Here is a 19881-nt window from a genome sequence, read left to right as displayed (position 1 = left end):
ACTTGAGCAGTAATGCAGATAGCACACTTTAATACCTAGCAAGCATAAGTATCTGTTGAAAAAACAAATGGATGAATGAGGGAAATTAATTAACTCTGTTCTTGAACACTTTTTAGTTTTCTTACTGTAGCCCTAAAACGCTGCCATTCGTATTTCTTAAGAAATATCTAATTCATCTATTATCTTGGCTGCTAATCCATGCATTTATAAGTACTTTTTACACCAAGTTTCTATTTTTAGAGTCTCTTTCTACAAGCAGAAATGACATAAACCAAGATCATCTCCTTAGTTTATTTTTTCTAGAGTCCTTAGCATGCTACATTAACCTGACAAGCTTAATCTTGTGTTCATTTCACAATACATTTCATGCAGTTCACAGCTGTGATTGGTTTTACATTGACATTACACATGTTTCAATTCAGCCATGAGAAAAGGATAATTCTTAATGGAGTTTGTCTCTGAAAAACTGTCCAAGCCTGAGCAGTTCACTCTATTCTGAAGTTCTGAAGTACAGGCTCTCTTCAAAATGCAAGAAGATTTTTCTTTAGCATAAGAATATAACGTCCCTGTTTATAGTCCATTTGCCACCAAACCACTTCCGTTAGGTTTCTCATATCCTGAGGAATCCCCTTTTACAAAATTGCATTCAAGTATACTATTTTACTGAACATTCCAGGTTGAGTTTAGGAGCAAGGCTGACCTTCAGCTTTACAACCTCAAATAAATCTCCCATGGACCAGCCTTCCCAAGACTATTCTTAGCATCAGACTCTTTCACAATAAACATTCAGCACTAAAGCCACAGAGCAGAGCTATTTGGCATTTTCCAGTGAAGTGCAAGGAATTAAATAATTTATGTTTTTATTGCTAATGTATAGAATATCAAGCACAGTCACAGAAGGAAAGGGATACACTAGATGGGGTCTCTCCTGGGTACACCAAGATTCAAATGCACAGAAAGTGTCAGCTGGTCACCTCCCATCCGGTTCCACTTTAAGACGATGTGTTGAGTATTCTAGAGTCTGAAGAGTCAGACCTCTCGTCATAGTCATCCTCCGTGTAAATGGACTGCTTTGTCACAATTGGACATCCATCCTCAGGGATGGAGATCCGAGGGTCCTCTGTGGCTCGGGTGGGGAGGACGGGTGAGCTTCTGAAGACACTGGTGGAGTTACCCGGGAAGGGACTGACGTACTGGGACCTCAGCTGGTACTGCTGCTGCAGAGTCATGGTGTTCCACAGCGTGACGTCGTTGGGTAAGAAGGGGCTGGACTGGTTCCTGGCCAAAGTATTCCTCAGCATCAGGGGATACCGGGGTGGCTGGGGGAAAGGGTGCTGCAGAGGCACAGCCAAGGGATTAGGGACGACGTTACTTGAGTCCGCAGAAAACCTCAACGTGTCTGGGACCCGAAAGGCTGAGCCCACAGACCACTTGGACGAGGAGATGGGGTAGGAGCTCAAGGTGTGTTCGAAGATGTGCCCGTTAGAGGGCAGCACGAGGCTCTCGGCTTCTGCAGAAGTTCGCTCGGCTCCGCCCACCGAGGACCGGCTGGACAGAAGGACCTCCACGGCGCTCACCAGGTCCCCACCACAGCCCTTCAGGATGAGCTCAAGCACTGTGGGCTTCTGGTTGGGAAAGATTTTTTTTAACACTTCGAGGGGTGGTCTATTGGCTTTCAGGCTGAAGGGCAGAGAGACGGTTCCAGACGGGCCCTCGATCAGGAGATGATTCTGTTCCGCGTGGTACTTGGGGCTCTCTGGGCGGCTATCAGGATTGCCTCCGTTTTTCTGGGCAACGTACCCCGCTTCATCCACAGACACTATTTCAGGGCTTTCGGGAGTGAAGCAACTCTTACTTTTGGCCACATCTGGGGAGCTCCTCTGGTCAGCGTCTTTGTCGCTGAAGGCTTCTATGTTGTCTGCTGAGCTTCCATCCCCCAGTCGTTCTTCACTTAAATCTGAAAATGAGAGAACAGCTGGGTTAATCTTTTCTTGGGGTGCATAAAGAGGAACAGATATGCTCAGAAGAAAACTGTACACAAGCTTCCTGGAAGAGGAAAGGCACCTCAATGTGTAATCACACATTGTCAGCCTGGAAAACAGAAGTCCAAACTATGCCATGGTAAATAGAAAAAAAAAAAAAAAAATCCTGTAAATTAAGGCCTTAGAAATCAGAGTGGCTTCTCAGAATACTACGAGCAAGGATGCTTGCCATAAGGGCACAAAGGCTACAGCTATATACCCACAGAAGACCTGGCTTCGACAGCAATGACAATCACGCTGCAGCACTTCTGCAAGGCTCCCCAGAAAAAGACAACCCAAGGAAAAATGGGAAGATAAGCTCTGGCTTGTCTACCTGCTTCTCTTCCGATAAAGTGTCCCCTTGCAGATGGAAAACGTCATCAGCTGGTACACAACCCACATAGCCACAGGGAATTTTAGTACTTGAAATAATGCTTTTCCTATAGGCTAATTTCGTGTTGTGTATCTCATGAACCAGACAGCATATGTTATCAGGCTGATATGGACAATAACTAGTTAATATAATTGCCAACTGAAAGCCAGTTGAAATCTTTCATAAGAAGTCACTTGAGGCCTGGAAAACTCAGTTGCCTGTGACTTGCACTAGAGAGCAAATAAACTCAGCTGTGAGCTATGAGTGGCAGGACAGGGTGCTACTGAGGAGAGAGGAAATGGGTGGAAAGGATTTGCAAAACTACCCAGAAAGTAATGAGCTGAGGTTTCCACAGCTCGGGACCATGAATGGCAAGACACAGACATGCCTGCATACACTGTTAGCAAAGTTCATGGGAAGGCTTTAAAGATTGCTTTTGAAAATTATATTAAAAAAGCAAAGTTTCCCAAATAAAGCTGAGACTTTCTATGAAACAGGTTTTAAATTTCACATTTTGACAAAAAACAGTACCACGGAAAAGACTAGTATTGCAAAGCTAAGCAGGCAGAAAGGAGTGGATGGGGTGGTTTGTTTTGTAGTAATAAATTCTAACAGATCTCTATAACGGGACATATTGTTTACTAGCAAGTTACGTGCAAAAAGATTTTTATCCTTCCCCTAAAAAGAAAGCACTAGTTATGACATCTCAACTCAGGCAATCTGAACAACCCAGTCAGTTGTCAGGGTATGAGCAGTTTGCCTGTGCTCTCTACTGCCCTACTTGAAAACTGTCACTCTCTGTGAACAGAGCCAGCCAGCAACATTTCACCAGAGCAAGGTGAGAAACCATCTTATGGTTGTTGTTGTCCACTTTAAAAGCCTCAAACCAAGGCCCATTTAAGAACATTCTTCTAGCTGAAAGAAAAACATGTATATGTGTATGTATATGTATATGTATATAACAATAATAGCATAGTTATAAACTACTGATTTCTCTGATTTCACTGAAGAAAAGGTTTGTGCTGGTATCGCTCTGACAATTGAATGTAGATATCTTGTTCTCTGGGTGAATGATTTGGGGATGACAATGTGCAATGTATGTACCATTGTTGCTCCCTGATTGACGTGTTTTAAAATTTTGTTGTAGTTTTTTTCTTTTCTCCTTATTTTAAAATTTTTATCCTTGAAATAAAATGGAGTTGGAAAAAAAATTCTTCTAACATGTCATACATCTTAGGTACAACTGAAAAGCAAAACTTTTGTTCCCCACAAAGCAGTAAGCATGAGCCCAGCATAAGGAAATATGTTATAAGATATTCTACAATTACATCACTGTAACTTTCCATCATACATCTAACACAAATTGATACTTATTCCAAATTTGCACTTCAATTAATCTGCTGCTCTCTTCAATACAAAATATAAGGTTTCCATCATGAGTTTCTTTGCAGTTCACATATATAAAGCTATCTTGGCTTTTCGTAACAACTCTGAGATAAAGGCCTATTTCTGTAAGAGAAACTCAACACATCTTCCCTGACAGCGTCCCAGGATAGGAGACACAGCTTTTGCCTCCCACATACTGTAACACAGGTACTCCTGTTCTTGACCAAAAAGACAAAAGCAACAGCAAAACTTCTATAGGTTCACATTTAATAGACAGACCTGTTTAAATTTTCCTCATCCGTGGCCCTCACATACATCATGATTGTTACCCATGTTATTACACAGTTGAAGATGAGCAGACAGTTATAGAAATGAAATAAGCATACAAATGGATTTTGGCCCCCATTTAAAGGAGCTTGGGAAAACAGCTCTAATATTCTCTCCATGTAAGTAGGACATAACAGTGCTCAAAATACTACACACCTCAAAATACTTTTCATATTTCTTTAACTTCAGCTTGTCATTATCACCGTGAAGTATTTATATTCCTATAATTTGCAAGACACTGTGGGAAACAGAATAAAGAGTGGAAAATATCAGGAAGAATAAGCCCCTCTCCTGATATGTGGAATGTACTAACTTGGGGCAATAAGATGCATGTGCAAGGGAAAAAGCAAACGCAGCCAGGTAGGATTTGCTAAGCATCAGGTATGACATACGCGGTACACCAGTGTTTTAGCAGCATTATTCAAAACAGCTACAGTGTGAAAGCAAGCCAAATGCCCATCAACAGATGAGTGCATAAATAACATGGGTGTATGCACACAACAGAAGGTCATTCAGCCTCAAAATGAAATTCTGATACATGCGACAGTGTGGATAAGCCTTGAAAACATGCTAACAGTAGTCAGTTGGGTACAAAAAGACAAATAGTATGATTCCACTTATATAGCTACAAAGAATGGACAAATTCATAGAGACAGGAGAACTGTAGTCAGGCGGAGATGGGGTGTGACCGTCTAATGTACATGGAGTTTCAGCTTAAGATGAATAATCACTGGAGGTGGACAGTGTGATGGTAGCATGACACTGTGAAGGTACTGACTGCCTAATTCTCAGTGCTAAAATGATCAGTTTTTAACCTACAATCCAAAAAATAACATGATAGTGTCACACAAATATACAAAACAATCAGATTTTTTTAAAGCAAGAGAAATGATTGATACTTCATAGAAATCAAAAGTACATCACCTCAGCTCAAAACTCAGCTGTTATCAAACAAAATATGTGAACCTAAAAATAGCCTTGTGGGCAACTTTTCCCTCCCAGCCCCCGCCCCTTGGCCTGCTGATCTGGCCCTGCAAATAAGTAAGTACACAGATAGGCAGACAGACAGATAGACAGACAGACAGACAGATAGATAGATGAAGCAAGCAAGCTTTGTGTTATAGGAAGGTAAATTTTCAAACACTGGAAACATTTTGGGAAATATAGTGAGGTCTATCAAACAAATTCAGAATTTGAAGGCTGTCAGAGTTTCAAAATGGAGCCAAGCAGGACTGGCCTCAGATCTTGCATCACAGCCTTCAGAAGAAAGTGGCCCAGAGAGCAAGTTTGCAAGGAGAATTAGGGAGTGACGCTCTCACTAATCTATTTACATTATAAGGATCTATTTTTCTCAAGGTGGCAACAGAGATAACTGTCCCCACCAACTGGATACAGGAAGACAGGATTATAGGTCAGACCACAAATTCCATTTTTGTACCTATTTCCCCGCTAAGTTCTGTAGAATAGATGTGAGTGGGCTCTTAAGTGGATGATGCCAGCTTACTCAGCAATGCTGGTCCCAGGGACAAATGCCGTTTTCCCGTTTGTTGCACTTCCCTTTTCCCTGCTGTTGGGACATGCCAGTGTCCCCCATGCTTTTGGTCACTCCCTGAAAGTGGGGAGGGATTGTGCTGAAAGGCCTGTCCTCTATATGGTTTTTTGGACTCACAATCTAGGTGTTCAGGATAAGGCCCAAAAATGAGAAAAGCTAAGAGAATGCCAGCAATCAAATCCACGAATTCAAGGCATTCCAACCAACTGAGCTCAGCATTCTCTGTACGAAGGCTTTAAAGGGAAGAGAGTAGACGATGGGGGTGGTAAGGAACAGGGCCCATGCACCTGCGCAGCACAGAGTTCTGCCAAGAGGTGCAGAGTGGGCAAAATCCCCACCACTCAAAATGGAGCAAAGGAAGACTGCCTCCGAAGGGCACCAAGACTAACTCGTCAACCAACAGTCACTTTAGAAGGACACAATGTCCCTAGTCTCTGCAGTTCTGTGACACTATGGTATTCATTATTGGTTATATTACTGTACCGAAGCCAAATGTAAATTATTCTATTATAAATATAGACTTTCACAAATAATTACAGAGGGTGAGTTTTGAGCTCAGTGATAAAGTGTAATTTAATAGCAGGTGTTTCTTTACATATCCAGGTTTTTTCCTAAATGAACTTTACAGATCATTCAAGGTCTAAAACACAAAGGCCTTTCTGGATATAGAAATGTGAAACTTCCAACTAACAAAACGAAACAGGAAATACTCCTGAAACACTTCACCTTCTTTCTTCTTGAAACTGAGACCCTAATTCCTAGCACATAAGGAGTAATAGTATATTTCAACTGATAATTTTTAAGCCTAGTCTATGAGTACACAAAGTCAAAACTACTAGAAAAAAAGAGGAAAGGAATCTATTTTCTCTGATATTATAAGCCAGTAACTGAAACTAACAGAATGTGCTGTTTCTAATGCAATATATATATATATATATATATATATAAATGTTTTAAATCTTATTCCATACTCCAATTTCATTTCTCATAATACAGAAATCCTTATAGCTGTTTCTGAAATAAACCCTTCAATAGTGTAAAGGTGTTAAGAGAGGCAGGTATTCTATTAAAGAGGAAAAATTTTCTATGAATAACAATGCTATCAACTTCAATATATATATATATACCATGAGAGAATTACAAAACTAGTTTTTTGTTTTTGTCTTCATTGTAAAACTTTTTAACTAAGAAGAGAAAATTCTTCCCAAAAAAGTGACTTCCTATCCAAAATTACAACTTATTTTGGATTTTTTTCATGTGAAAATGCAGTTGAGAAAAAAAGTATTTATTTCAAATATTTTGAGTCTGCCACTTATGTGAAATAAACATGTAACTAAAAACATAAAAGTAACAAATATTTCCCACTTAGATGATGATGTGGGTTTTATACACTGTACCAATTATATCTACAAAAAATACATATGATATGCAGAATGAAAAAACAAAACACCGTAATACAGAGGAATTTACTTGCTCAGATATCACTGGATTTGCTTCCCTCTTCTGAAATCAGGTCATGCATTTTGAAATACTAGTTTTCCAAGCACACCCATTTTATAGTAAAGGCAGGGCCAGCTGACGCAGGATGGGCTATATGGGAGAGACTACTAAGGCTCAGTCAGAATCCTGAGCTGTAGTCTCTCTGTTATCTTTAACACTCTGTTGTTATCTTTAGCTCACAGTAGAAGTAATGAATGGCTAAGAGATAGAATGATTAGAAATACAAAGTTAACCTTGCAAGTGAATCTTGGGTTTTAGACCTTTTATGCTTGGAAGAAAAAAACCTTGTGAAATTAACTAACTAAAAAGCAAAGAAATGCTTTGCTTTTTAGAAATTATTACCAACACTGGTTCAAAAACATAAAGGAATCATATTGGAGCCTTGAGGCCAATATTTTTGGGAGACACTAGTACAGAAAGGGCCAAGCTTAACAAAATATAGTTACAATTCTGTGAACTTTATCTTGTAAAAATTTATTTTTGATCTTTTCTTCACTCAGAAGGGAACACTTATCAAGATTTAGAAAAGAAATTACCTACAAATCTACCTGTTTATTTGGTATTTATAAAAATACATCTAGCTACTCGTTTACCATCTATTTTAACAAATACTCTTAAATCCCTGACAGTATAAACAGGTAGTGTAAAGACTATTTGCACATGATCAAAGCATTTCCTCTTGGCCAATGAGAGGCTTATAGTTACTAACTAATCTCTTGCAAAATTCTACGGTATCTGCTCAGTTGGTCTTATTTTACAATGAAACACAACAAATCACTCAAAGGTCAGCAGCTAAGCACACAACAGTGTCTCTGGGGAGAGTATTGTTATGAACATTCACACAAAAACACCAAGGGTGCTACTATCTGTACACACTGAACTAAACCAAGTAGTAACAGTGGCAAAAAGTAGAACATTGGTCCCAGCTTTGTAAATTTATGTCTGCCTAGTAATCATAATTAAGAGATTGTAGACTACAAACAACTGAAGTTCAGTGTTGTTTTTCATAATAAATTACTATTATTTTGGAATTCATGTGTGCCTTTTAAAATAGCTATTTATCTACATAATAAAATGGAAAACAAACTACCTATTCATGGTCTTCTCTGAGAAGGCCAAGGGGTGAGTCAGTGTTGTAGGACAGTGGTCAGAACACAATGCAATCACAAGGCAGTGGACCTGTGATACCAGAGGCCACTACACATCACAGCCACATAGCAATAGACAAGGTACTCCGAGGACGTAGTGGCTAATGGCTAAGGGGATTGCAACAGGTTAAAAGGTGAAATAAATAGGAAACCATGAGCAGGAGAGAAGAAGCAAGCAGGCAGGCAGGCAAATGGATTTTTACTGGGCTCGGTCTTCCTCCCTGTCAGAAGGAAGTGCAACATTTCCAGAAAGGGCTCCAAGTCCTCCAGGGACTCTGATTTATGAAGATTTACTCTCTTTCCCTCTGTAAAGCTGTTAGCAGAAAGTGCTGACTGGCTGCAGCAAAGAATTTCTCATCAATGCTCTTTGATTGTATTTTGCAAACAAAACGCCTGTTGCTTGGTAACATTTCACTTGAGCCTGACCTTCTCTGAAAGTTATTGCTATCAGATTCGATTTACACTGTCCTCCTGTGATTACTGTAATCTTTTAAACCCAGGAGTTCATCCATCAGGGAAAAGAAAAGTTGGTTGTATAAGTGGAGAGCGAGGCTGTCCACCAGATTTATAACCAGAGGGCGTGTGCTGAGGGGTGATTCTCCCCGAGAGCAGTGGACTCTGGTTTCTAGATGTGCAACGCTCTGGTTTTTCTGCCACCCATTGCCTTTAGCTTCACAAGATGGATACCAGCCTCCCCAGTGTCCCTCCTGTAGGAGCCAGCCATGCAGAAAGACTAGTGACCAGGCCAGGGTACCCTGTGGCCCAGGGTGGCCAGACAAAACAACAGGATGCTAGCTCAACTTGAACTTCAGATAAATAATGAAGGATTTTTACTGCAAATATGCTCCATGCAATATTCCTCATTCGAGTTTTTGGTCTGTTTGCAGGGTCTTTGCTAAGTTTGACAATTCACCTCTTCCAAGCTGCTGGCTTTGAAAAGACTGAGAGGGAAAGCTTGAGAGGAAGCCAAAGAGAGCAGGGTCAGTTTTGAAATTAGGAGTCGCTTTTTTGGGGGGGAGGGGTTTGGTGTGTGGGGGTACTGGAAATCGAACTCAGGACCTTGCAGTTGCCAGGCAACAGGAGCCAACAGGCAGGGAGGCAGTGCTGGCCCCAAGACAGTCCCTTTGGCTTCAGGTCAGGCCCAGGCCTCAGGCCAGGCCCTCTGGCCTCTCACCTCCTACTAGCACTAGCACTTGTGCACTGAGCAGAGAGCTGGCTGTTGGGCGCTACCCTATTCTACTTCACCCCACAGCTCAGCAAAGAGGCAGCCGCCCACTTGGCACCCACAGGCTAGGCCAGAGTTCCTACTCCCAAGCAGGCTCCACTTACTCTTTGAAAGAGCCAATAGTATCAGCCATTTATTCCTTTTTATCTGGTTGTTTTTTTTTTTTTTTTAAGCCCAACCCTCAAATGAAGTGGTGTTAAAACCAGTTTTTGCATTCGTGGGAACATTTCATAGATGGCTTTGATTTCTTTCCTGCTTCTTCTGCCTAACCTGTATCACAGAGAGTTTCCCTTCCTGGCCTGTATAAGTATTCCTGTAATATTTCCTATACTTGAAAGCGCTTCTCTTTCAAAAAATAAAGTAAAATTAAAAATACGGAAGAAAACTGAGGAAACCCAGTAAAGCTAGAGCTATAAATCCCAGAGCAAGCAGAAAGATCCTGAGAGGTTAGAGGCCAGAGGTAAAGTAAAATAAAGGCAGATTTTCAAAACTTCCTAACTGCTTTGACTCTAGTTACCTCATGGCTCCTTTCAGAAGAAATAAACCTAAGAGGAGATGTGCCTTCCTATTTCATCCTGCTTTTCTATTCCTAACCAAATATGTTTTCATTTTCCCTCAAGATCACTCAAAAGAACATGTGTTCACACTTATTTTGATCTAGACCTAGGAGGAATCTACAGCCTCTGATCTATTTTCTCCAGGTGCCAGGCACTCAGAGGAAAAGTTGGGGCGGGTCAGGAAGCACAATGCAGGAGTGTAGCTGCAGTTTCTCACCTTGGCGGTGACCCTTAGTTTCCCTCAACTCTGGAGCCCACAGTTCTGAAAGGCTGGCTTGGCCAGTGAGACTGCTGATTCAGACACACTAACCGCTGAAAGATGTCTTGCTTCCTGTGATAGTTTCTTGGGGGAGGGGCATGAGGAGCTATAAAAGGGAATTTAGAACAAATGGATTTCATAGTATGAATTAGGAAGTTTAAGTCAGAATCTGTTTCTAGTCAAAATCTAATTGATAGCCCAGTCTAAATGGCAGGAGGAATCTATACCCAAAAACAGTACAGTCATCACAGGAATGGGGAAGTTCTCTCAAAAGCCACAATACATATTACACCATTAGATAAAATCATCCCCATTCCTGTAAAGAACCTGAAGCAGAATTTGGAAAAAGATTTCTTTTGCTGTCAAAACTTCATTGTGATATTAATGTGGATTTAGAGGTATTTCTCCAAGGAGCCAAGCAAAGGGCCTCTTCCCTAAGGCATATGCTTTTTTCTAAGATTTCTGCACAGGAAAAAGACTCCATGTGCTGGTGCACCTGCATTTGTATCCAAGAAAAACTATCTCCTCATAGCTAGGTACTAAAGAGGCCCCTGGGCCTGCAAAAAGATAACCACATTTAAAAATCAAAGTTCACACAGAAGCAGTTCTACAGGATCTGCCAGCAGATGCTTAAGAGTCTGAGTATTATACATGTAGACCTACTATCCATTGGAGCTTGGCTTATACAAGCTTCTACATATGCATAGTATGTTACAAAAACATTATTTAAAACAGTGCCAAAAGAGGTCTAACACACAGCAAATTTCAACCAAAGGTTTTCTCAAATTTAAACTCCAAGTGGACTTTTTCTTTACATACACTAAGTAGAATAGGTCCCACTTGCCTGCTTGTATCCCTAGTGGAAAATAAAACCTGTGTTTTCTTGTCCTAAGCCTCATCTGATAGGTGATTGGCTTTTCTTTAAAGCATGAAATTATATGGCTAAACCAGTTGGAGATGTAAGAAAAAGGTGTGTAAGTGGATCTCTAAGGTATATGGTGTGACTGGCTAGAAACTAAGCTCTTGGTCCCTGATAGCGCAGTCTCCTAACCTCATTGCTCTGAGCTCTGCTTGCAAATCACTTGTTTTCAATTTTGAGAGCTAACGTGATTTCTGAATACTTGGGGAGAGGAAGAAATCACCGGGTCAGATTTGTCCAGTTGAAATCCTTTACTCCTTTTTATTCCCCCAAAGCTTGTGTCCTACAGCTCCTGCTGCCTTTCTGACATCCTCACTCCTTCCCTTCCAGAGTAGCTGTGGGCTTTGTGATTTTTTATTAATTTTGTCTATCTCAAATGAGATGAGCCAGGAGAAAAAGGCATTGCTTCTTAAACAAGAACCACAAAACAAGGCATTATCACAGTGAAGCTGTTAGGACAGTGGCCAGTGAAAAATGCTCTCTCTAATACTAACTCAGACTCCTGCTCCAGTCCTAGGGGAAACAGCCAAGAAACTGGAAACAGAAAAATTAAGATACTGTAATGGAATCACTTCTAGAGTTGATCTCCTAGTTATTTGTTTTCATGTATGGAGGATAAGACAAAACAAAACAAAGAAGTACAAAATAAAACAAAAACAGAAACCACTGTTTTGACCCTCTCTAGTCACTCTAGGCAAATGCATAAAAGCTAGGCACTTAGAGACAAAAGAGAGTCCACTGTGTACCATGCCTCAGAAAAATAATTCTGCGTTCACTTGTATTAAATACAGAACCTGTATCCAACAAATTCTGTCCTTAAAACACAAAGTCCTGACCTGTTCGCAGCACTTGAGGCCTGATAATGGGACAACAGAACTAATCTCAAGGATCACTTCTCAACTCACCACAAATCCTGTAAGTGCAGGGTACCCTCAGCTCCACACTGCAGGCCAGTGATTCTGAAAGCCTCCCTCCAGGAGCCAAGATACTAGTTCTGAGGCTGAACCAGCAGCTGCTCCACCCTCAGTTCTAAGGGAAGTAAGGCACTCGGCCTTCCCCTCTTACTTGGAGCACACCACCCCTTTCCCTGAGAAGTCGGGCTTTTTTTCTCCCTTTGTGCATTTGCCCCGTGAAAGGAAGATAGCAAACCCAAGTCCATTTAATTCTAGGAGCCTTGGCTGGCTGAACAGGATCAGAACACAAGCTAGAGTTTTCCCAGGAGGAAACAGATTAAGGAGACTGGCAATGCCAAGATCAGTAAGACTGAGGGACAGAAACGATGGAAGAGGGTAAGGGTGGCGTTAGGGCTAGAGTTTGGGCTCTTGGAACAGATCTATTTCCCCTTAAACACTGCAGAAGATGTGGGGAACCGAGGAAAGAAAAGGGAAGAGAAAGCCCGCGGGCTGAGGGGAGGTCTTTAGCAGCCTGCAGCCCAAACCCACCTACAACCCGGGAAAAGGCTCTCAAGAAGTGGTTTTCCTCACTCTAAGGTCTAGTTTTGTTTTTATTTCTTGAAACCGTAATAGCTAAGCAGCCTGCGAAGTGGTGTTAAAGGACCTCAGCGGTTCTGCAAAACCAGATGACTCTACACAGGGCAAAAGAGTCTTCGGAAACTTTATTATAGTTCTTAAAGGAGGCATTTTGCTAAACTGCAAGGGACTGAACTGGGAACGCAGTGAAAAGGCTTAGGGCTGCGGGAGATAACTTGTCCTCTCCCCGGTTCCCTGGGCCACGCGGAGAAGCGCATCCAGCTCGCAGTCAGCCCAGCCTGGGCCACAGGACTCCTATCCTCCTACAGTGCCGCGAGGCCTCTGAAACGCGCTGCCAGGAAAACTGGCGGGTGGCGGTGACTCTTCGTGCGCGTTTCAGTTTGGTCTTGTCCTGGATCTCTTTTTCCAAAGAATTTAACATGCACCGCTTTATCCTGGGGAAGGCACCTGGTGGCCCCAACTCAAAGTGCAGCCTTTTGCTGCCTTTTTCCAGGAAAGTGAGAACCAGTCTGGTGGGGTCAGGAGGTAGGCCTGGCCAGAAAAACTTTCTCGAAAAGAGCCCCAGCAGGCACTCGGACGTTCCAAAAATGCACCTGCTCGCGCGACCACCATGCTCCTCCTGCGCTCGTCCTTACCTGGCTTGGCGAGCTGCGCCTGCAGCGGCCCGGGCTGCGGCTCGGAGGCCCAGCGTAAAGCGGCGGCCGCGGCCAACTCGGTGGCGGGGCGCGTCGGCGGCTGAGAAGGCTGCGAGGCAGACGGCGGCTGCGGGCCGGCGGCGGAGTCCCCAGGCTGTGGGGGCCCTGGCAGGGCGCGCAGCGAGTCAGGGATGAGGCTCTCCAGGCTCTCGTTGGCCTGCTGCCGGCGCAGCGCCACCTGTGCTGCCATGACCCGCTGCCGCTCGATGATGAGGATGCACTTCTCGCAGGTGCAGTCCTTGAAGCGGCAGTAGCGCTTGTGGCCCTTGAGCCAGGACAGCACGCCGTGGTTGCGGCAGCGCGCGCACTTCGGCGTACGCTGCAGAGGCGCCCGCGGCGGCTGCGACACCGGGCCGCCCATGTAGAGGTAGGGGGAGCCGTAGCCGTTCATGCCCAGTGCTCCAGGAAGAGTTGGCGGGCTAGTAGCCGAGGGAGGCCAGCGGGTGCTGGGCTCTGACGTTGGAGGCCCGTTCGGGGGGCGGCCTCCGGGCGGCGCGGCCCGGGGTCCCGCAGCCCCAGCGGCTGGGTGCGTTCTGGAACGGCGGGAGGTGCAGCTGCAGTCTCTCCAGCTCCCGTAGTGCGCCCAGCCTCGCCCCCCCAGTTCGTGCCCCGCCAGTCCTCAGGCTTGCCGGACCGCGCTCGGCGGCTGCTTTGGGCTCAGAGCCACGCCGGCACCTCCCCCTCCGCTTAGGTGCAGGCAGCGGCCAGGAGCTGACGAGAGCTCTGATTGAGGTCTGAGCCAACTGTCTGCAGCTCCTCGGCTCGCTGGCTTGACCCAGCACCTCCTCCGCCGCCCTCCTCCAGCCCCTCCTCCCCGGCACCGCCACCCCCACCCCTGGGGTCCTTGTGTCCCTTACTGCCCACCCAACTCCTTCCTCCTTCTCCGAACCCCTTAGGTCCCTGCACTCCACCTTCCCCGCCGCCTGCAGCTTGACCACTCTATCGGGGGCGCTCACGGCCCCCTTCTCCAAGCCCTTGACGCTACCTTCCCGCGGCGGGAGCAACTGCGCGCTTTCGGAACTGAGCGCGGCGGGACACGCAGGGCGGAACCCGAGGACCGCAGGGGTGAGGGTGGGGTGCTCCTGCGCGTTCTTCTCTTCCTTCCAAGCTGACCTGGAGGCTGAGAGCCCAAGGCCACCTTTATGCCGACTCTTGGCTGCTGAAACTCCGCTCGGCAAAGAGCTGCGTGGCGTTGAGGCTGCACCGTAGACCTAGCGCTGGCGTGGCGGAGAGGGGGAGGTTTCAAATTAAGGCTCATGTGCCCCGGGGTCACTGGCAGGACGAGTTAGGTGTAGAGAAGCAATATTTACTCAAGAAAATTAGGCTTTTTCTTTATTTCCTCTTGTAACATATTTTCCCCTTTTGTTACTGCAGGAGAAAACGAATGTTTAAAAAAAAATCCATTGGCCTAGGATGACAACACATTTTGCAGGTTACTGTTTTCTTCCCCTCCTCCCCCAGTTTTAAAATGAAACAAACAACAAAAACCACCACAATCTCTGCCTTAAAAGGCCCAGAGATAGCTCCCATGGATGTTTTGCGTAGGTGCTAACTCTAAACTTTTAGACATGGACCGGAACCACATTAACACCCTGAGAATTACCCGATATGATCTCCCAGGTCCCCCAACAACACTGAATTGTTAGATGTAAGTTTACATCTGTGAATTAGTTAAGGATAAAAGATGAAGTAAATCGCCAGATCCCAGCTATAGACGTTTTTGGGTGGGGATGGGAAGAGGGCCCTGCTACGATGGCGGCATAAAACTTTGTTTGGATTGGTATCTGTGTGGATTACCTGTCCAGCCTTATGCAAGCAACCACTACATACCCTTAGGACCCGCTAAAGTCCCCCCTCAACAAACAAAAATGGTGGCCACAATAGGCGGGGGCAGCCTAGTGCCATTGTGCAAAGGGGTAAGACAGCAGTTCTGGGAACGTGCGCTGAATGCATCTCCTGGCGGCCTGGACAACCAAATGCTAGATGACGGTGCACTGCTAGGTGCAATGCTAGATGACGGTGCAATGCTAGATGTTCACTGCAAGGCCTGGCCCCTCGGTGGCACCGAACCCCACGTCTGCTTGGTGAGGCCACTTTTTTCTGCACTGCTCAGACAGCAACCCGAAAACGTCCCTCTGTGTTGCTTTGAATTCAGGCAAAATTTCGGGCGTTCAGCAGTCAAGTCTCTGCCTGAAAGGAGGAGGTTTAAAAGGAAATCCTGTTCGCCTGCTTCCCCTTGAAGCCGTCCAGGCTTTCAGCCCCATCCGGGAGTTGGGGAACGCGGGAGGCTGACCTGGTGGAGCACAGGCAGGAAGACGTGCGCGCCAGTGCTAAGCTGGGAGAACTTTCCCAAGGCCGCGCGCTACGAGCAGGGACTGGAGGCCTCTTCCATCACTTCTTAATCCCTCCTGTCCTACTCTTCGCTAGGAAAATAAACCCTCAGATCTACAACTCGACGGAAGTCTGGCTGCGTCTGGGCTCGAGGGAGAGGTCACCCAACGTCCGGGAGGCGAAAGCCAGGAAATACCGCTCCTGGAGCGAATCGCTTCTGGCGACGGAGACACAGAGGCCGCGCGAGGCACCGGCTCTGGGAACCTTTGTACCGAAGTATCTATGTTTCTTGGAAACTCGGAAAGTAAAAGCTTCTTCCAAACCCGATTTTCTCCTGGTTTTCCCCAGATCGTCAGCGAGACGTATAATAAATGGGAATTTTTTTTTTAAAGGAAAACAGCAGAACTCTGCACCAGGTTTGTGGGCACATTTCACTCCCCGGGTAACCCCCTTTCCTACCTTGGTCACCTAACCGCCCTATCCAGATGCCACTCAAACAGTCTAGCATTATTTGGACCGGGCCCATTTCACGCCAGTGCACATCGGGGACTGAGATCTAAATACGCATTTGATATAGCGCCGTAATCCTTTTCTCATATTTGATGGGAATGTTTTCCATATCCCAGTATTTGACAACATCTCCCTATAGGGCCAGGTTTGTATTTATGTTGGTAAAATGTCCCCTGCCTCAAAGTCTATTGTAACCCAACACCTGACAACCCCGAGTCCCATTTCTGTTTGCAGAAAGGGTTTATTCAAGCACATAATGGGATCCCAGCAGAAAGCCTTTCAGAACAAGGGGCTATGGTAAACTTCACCACATGAACTCCGTTTCCAGGGCTATTAAGCTTTTAATTGGAAAATAGCAGAGGAAATTTCAAGGTGACTATAACGTGTTAGCAGTTAGTGCAGAGAAGAAAAGCCCATGCGGGAATGAATGTAGAAAGCATATGGTCCGAATCACATTTAGGAGGAGCGGCTGGCTTCTAAGTCCCTGCAGCTTATACACTTATGGGAAAAATCATCAAAGAAATCCAAAGGGAGGGGGAGGATTACTAGTAAAAGTAACCTCGCTAGACTTAGAAGCACTAGGATTCGCTGGGTGGTGGTGTTTGTGTTTTCAAACCACAATGAGGTAAAATTGTGGCAGGTATTAAAAGTGAAAGGGTGAAAAATGTGCTGGCCTTTCTCGTCAGGCACACCAACTGCACCGTGTACGTGTATCTGATCACTGGGAATGCAGGTGTCCTTCCTGAGAAAGGACTTATAGCTCCGAACTCTAGCTGCTTCTTAGCCCCAAGCGACGCTTAAAGGACAGTTGCATATTGTCCCGGATGTAGGACACATCAACAAATGCTCTGCTTTGCTGATTCTCGTGGAGCGGGAGGTCTGGGTTCAAATCGTGACAACAGCGGTGTGGAGGCCCAGGTTTACAGAACCTCCTTTACAGACACAAAAAAGTGTCTCCTCTCCTTGCTTGGGAACTCAGCCTGCCCCACTCAGCTCTCACCCAGCCAGGGTCTCTTGAAAATACTCTGGCCTGCTTCAAATGGAAAGAAGGTGATGGTGGGGATAATACTCAGCCAGGCAATCTGCAATAGGGTGACAAGTAAACTGATTTCTTCAAATCTACAGTAACTGTCCTTTTTCTCCCTTAATTAGGGGAACACTGGAGCCCCATCCCCCGCCCTGGAGGACCGGCAAAGCCACCCTCTTACTTACTCCTCCAGGGAAGGTTTCCACACCTATTTGGAAGGGAAGGGGAATCTTAGTGGGAAACTTGCTCCAGCCGCTAAGGAGCCTAGGCCTTATTAAGCAAAGGGAGGAGAAAACTGCTGCGGACCTGGCAATGCTGCTGGGTCCTTTGCCATCTGGGACCTTCGGAGCAGCAGCAGCAGCCGCCGCCCCGGGAGCAGGTGCTGAGTCCACAGCTCCAACCGAGGAAACTTCGGGATGTGGACTGCGGGCTAAGACGGCCTCCACCCTGTGCCCCTCCGCGCTCGACCTCCAGAGTCCCTCGTGCACCCAGTAAGGTGAAACCAACAGCGCTTTCCCTCGTGACTTTAAAAACAAAAGGCGAGAAAATAATTTGGGATAATTTGAGCACATTCAGGGAATAAGCAAAGAAAATTTGCCACACTCCCACGTTGTCCCTAGCGTTTGCTCAGGGCTCTGTTCCAGACCCAGCCGCTTTTCCAGAAAATTCTCTCGCCACCTCCTCCCCTGCACTTCCTCATCCAAAGCCCCACGAAGGTCATGCGTGACCGTGGGAAAGAAACCCCCTCGGGTTTCAAGAGCCCGCGAATGATGAGGGGAAACCTTTGCGCCGCCATTAGCCCAGCAAGAGGGGGTGAGGCGCAAACTCGACGCCTGGGGCTAGGCCTCGAGGCTCAGGAACCACAGCTTCCGTCCGCGCCCGCCCCCGCGCTACCCCTCCACCCTCGGGCGAATAGGGGCCCAGAGTTCTTAGGGCGGGGCGACTTCCGGGAATGACGGGGCCACGCCCGACGGCCACGCCCACCGCCTCGCCCTGCCCCGGCGTTCTGGCAGCAGCTGTGGCCGGTGGAAAAGTTCTAGAGGTGGGAAACACGGGGAAGAACTTAAGCTAGTGTAGGCGTAAAGGCCGTAGCACACTTTCCTTCGGGGTGTCTTTGTAAGCCGAGATTCGCGAGTTGTTGGCAGCTGCCGAGCTCCGAAGGTGCAGGGCACAGTGGGGCAGCGTGTCCGAGGCCTGCTCCGCGTGTGCACGGAGGGCTAAAGGACTAGGGCTTCGCGCCAGCCTCCTGCGCATATTTCCCGCACCAACTCCAGCCAGTCTGGCTGATGCGAGTCCGGAAAGCGTGGGCCGTGCCTCGCGCTTCCGTGCAGTGTGCGTGTCGGCCCTGCGATTTCCCGCAGCAGCAGGGACTTGATTTTCCTGTATGAGCGGGGGTCTACTCCACGACTCTGCTCCAGGTTTCGGTCTTCGTGCTTGGACGACAGGGTCCCAGCTGCTCCCCTGGGCCCCGGTTCTGCGGCGCGGCTTCCGCAAGACAAGGGCAGGGTGAGCGCTCCAGACCCCATGAACCTGTCCGCTGGGACCCGGGAGGGGTCGCCGCGTCCCCAGCCACTGCGGAAGCCAGAGGCGTTCTTGGGGGAGAGGCGCGTACCTTGCTTCCAAGCCCCATTCACGTGGCGAGGGCTAGCCCAGGCGAGCCTAACTCCTTTCTCCATGACAGAACACGGGTCATCGGCAAGGCTCATGACGCCTGGCACAGCCACGCTTGAGCACGTTCTGCACACTCGTACGCTGCAAACGCGACCCACCTGGTGGCGGGATTAAGTGATCTTGCCAGTTTAGGGGTCTTTCCTCCAGTAGGCAGGGCCTTAAGGAACCTAGTTGCCCCATCAAAAAATGCCTATTAAAAGATGACTAAAATTCCGACCTTGATATCTGTGTTGTGTCCAGAAAGAGGGCCGTGATGGTCACAAAGCAGGCCCCGTGTCAGGTGCTGTCTGGTTCTTTCCTAGCATTCGAGGATACGACCACAAGTGCAAACCTGCTCGCCACCCCACCCCCACCCCACCCGATGCTGAGGGCCCAAACCAGAGTGTCTCGCACTGGAAACTACTGCCTGCCAGTGTTCCACCGACATCTTGGGGCTGGGAGTGGCCCTTTAGAGGCAAGATCCTTGATAGGTGTCCCCACGCGGCCGCTAGGATATAAGTGAACTCGGTTCCAGGAGTGACTGGACGTCGAGACACTGCCCACCACCAAACAGACCCAGAGTCCAGAGCAGGACCCCTACTCAACAAGCGAAGGCCCGCTCGGGTGTTCGGTAGGACTGGGAGCGCAGGCTGGCCACCCAGGCCTGCCTAGCTCCTGCAAACGCGGGGGCGGGGCACTGAAGGGATCTCAGTGGGCTTCTGGAACACCTGCACTTACTACTGTGACGGCCTCTTCTAAGGGCCAAAGGTGCAGGACTCAGGGATCCTCTGAAGCGAGCATTACTCCAAATAAACCTGCGAGTGTGTGGTGAGCGAGACCCTAAGAACACCAGCAGTCACCCCTCTGGAGGTGGCAGTTGCGTGGCCTGTACTTTTCCTTTCCGGAGCGCC

At 46.7% G+C, this 19881-nt stretch overlaps 1 protein-coding gene across 1 annotated transcript; it reads right to left on the bottom strand.

Moving 5' to 3' along the window:
- Positions 1-272: 272 nt before the first annotated feature.
- Positions 273-14208, bottom strand: Dmrt3 (doublesex and mab-3 related transcription factor 3). The gene is made up of 2 exons (XM_003472197.2): positions 13393-14208; positions 273-1957 (listed from the first exon to the last, which is right to left on the bottom strand). The coding sequence occupies exons 1-2, from the start codon at positions 13841-13843 to the stop codon at positions 993-995; spliced, it is 1416 nt and encodes a 471-aa protein (XP_003472245.1). The 5' UTR covers positions 13844-14208; the 3' UTR covers positions 273-992.
- Positions 14209-19881: the final 5673 nt, after the last annotated feature.

This window comes from Cavia porcellus, unplaced genomic scaffold (genome assembly GCF_034190915.1).
Source record: "Cavia porcellus strain 051 isolate PalLab524CR breed Dunkin Hartley unplaced genomic scaffold, mCavPor4.1 scaffold_1, whole genome shotgun sequence".
In the NCBI taxonomy this organism is placed as follows: Eukaryota; Metazoa; Chordata; class Mammalia; order Rodentia; family Caviidae; genus Cavia; species Cavia porcellus.
This window is presented reverse-complemented; position numbering and strand designations above follow the sequence as displayed.

What these genes read in the sequence shown, in the direction of transcription:
- Dmrt3 (XM_003472197.2), bottom strand. Translation starts at nt 13,843, where the DNA reads ATGAACGGCTACGGCTCCCCCTACCTCTACATGGGCGGCCCGGTGTCG. An exon ending in GGCGCAGCTCGCCAAGCCAG is followed by an intron (nt 1,958 to 13,392) that starts GTAAGGACGAGC and finishes TCTCATTTTCAG; the next exon opens with ATTTAAGTGAAGAACGACTG.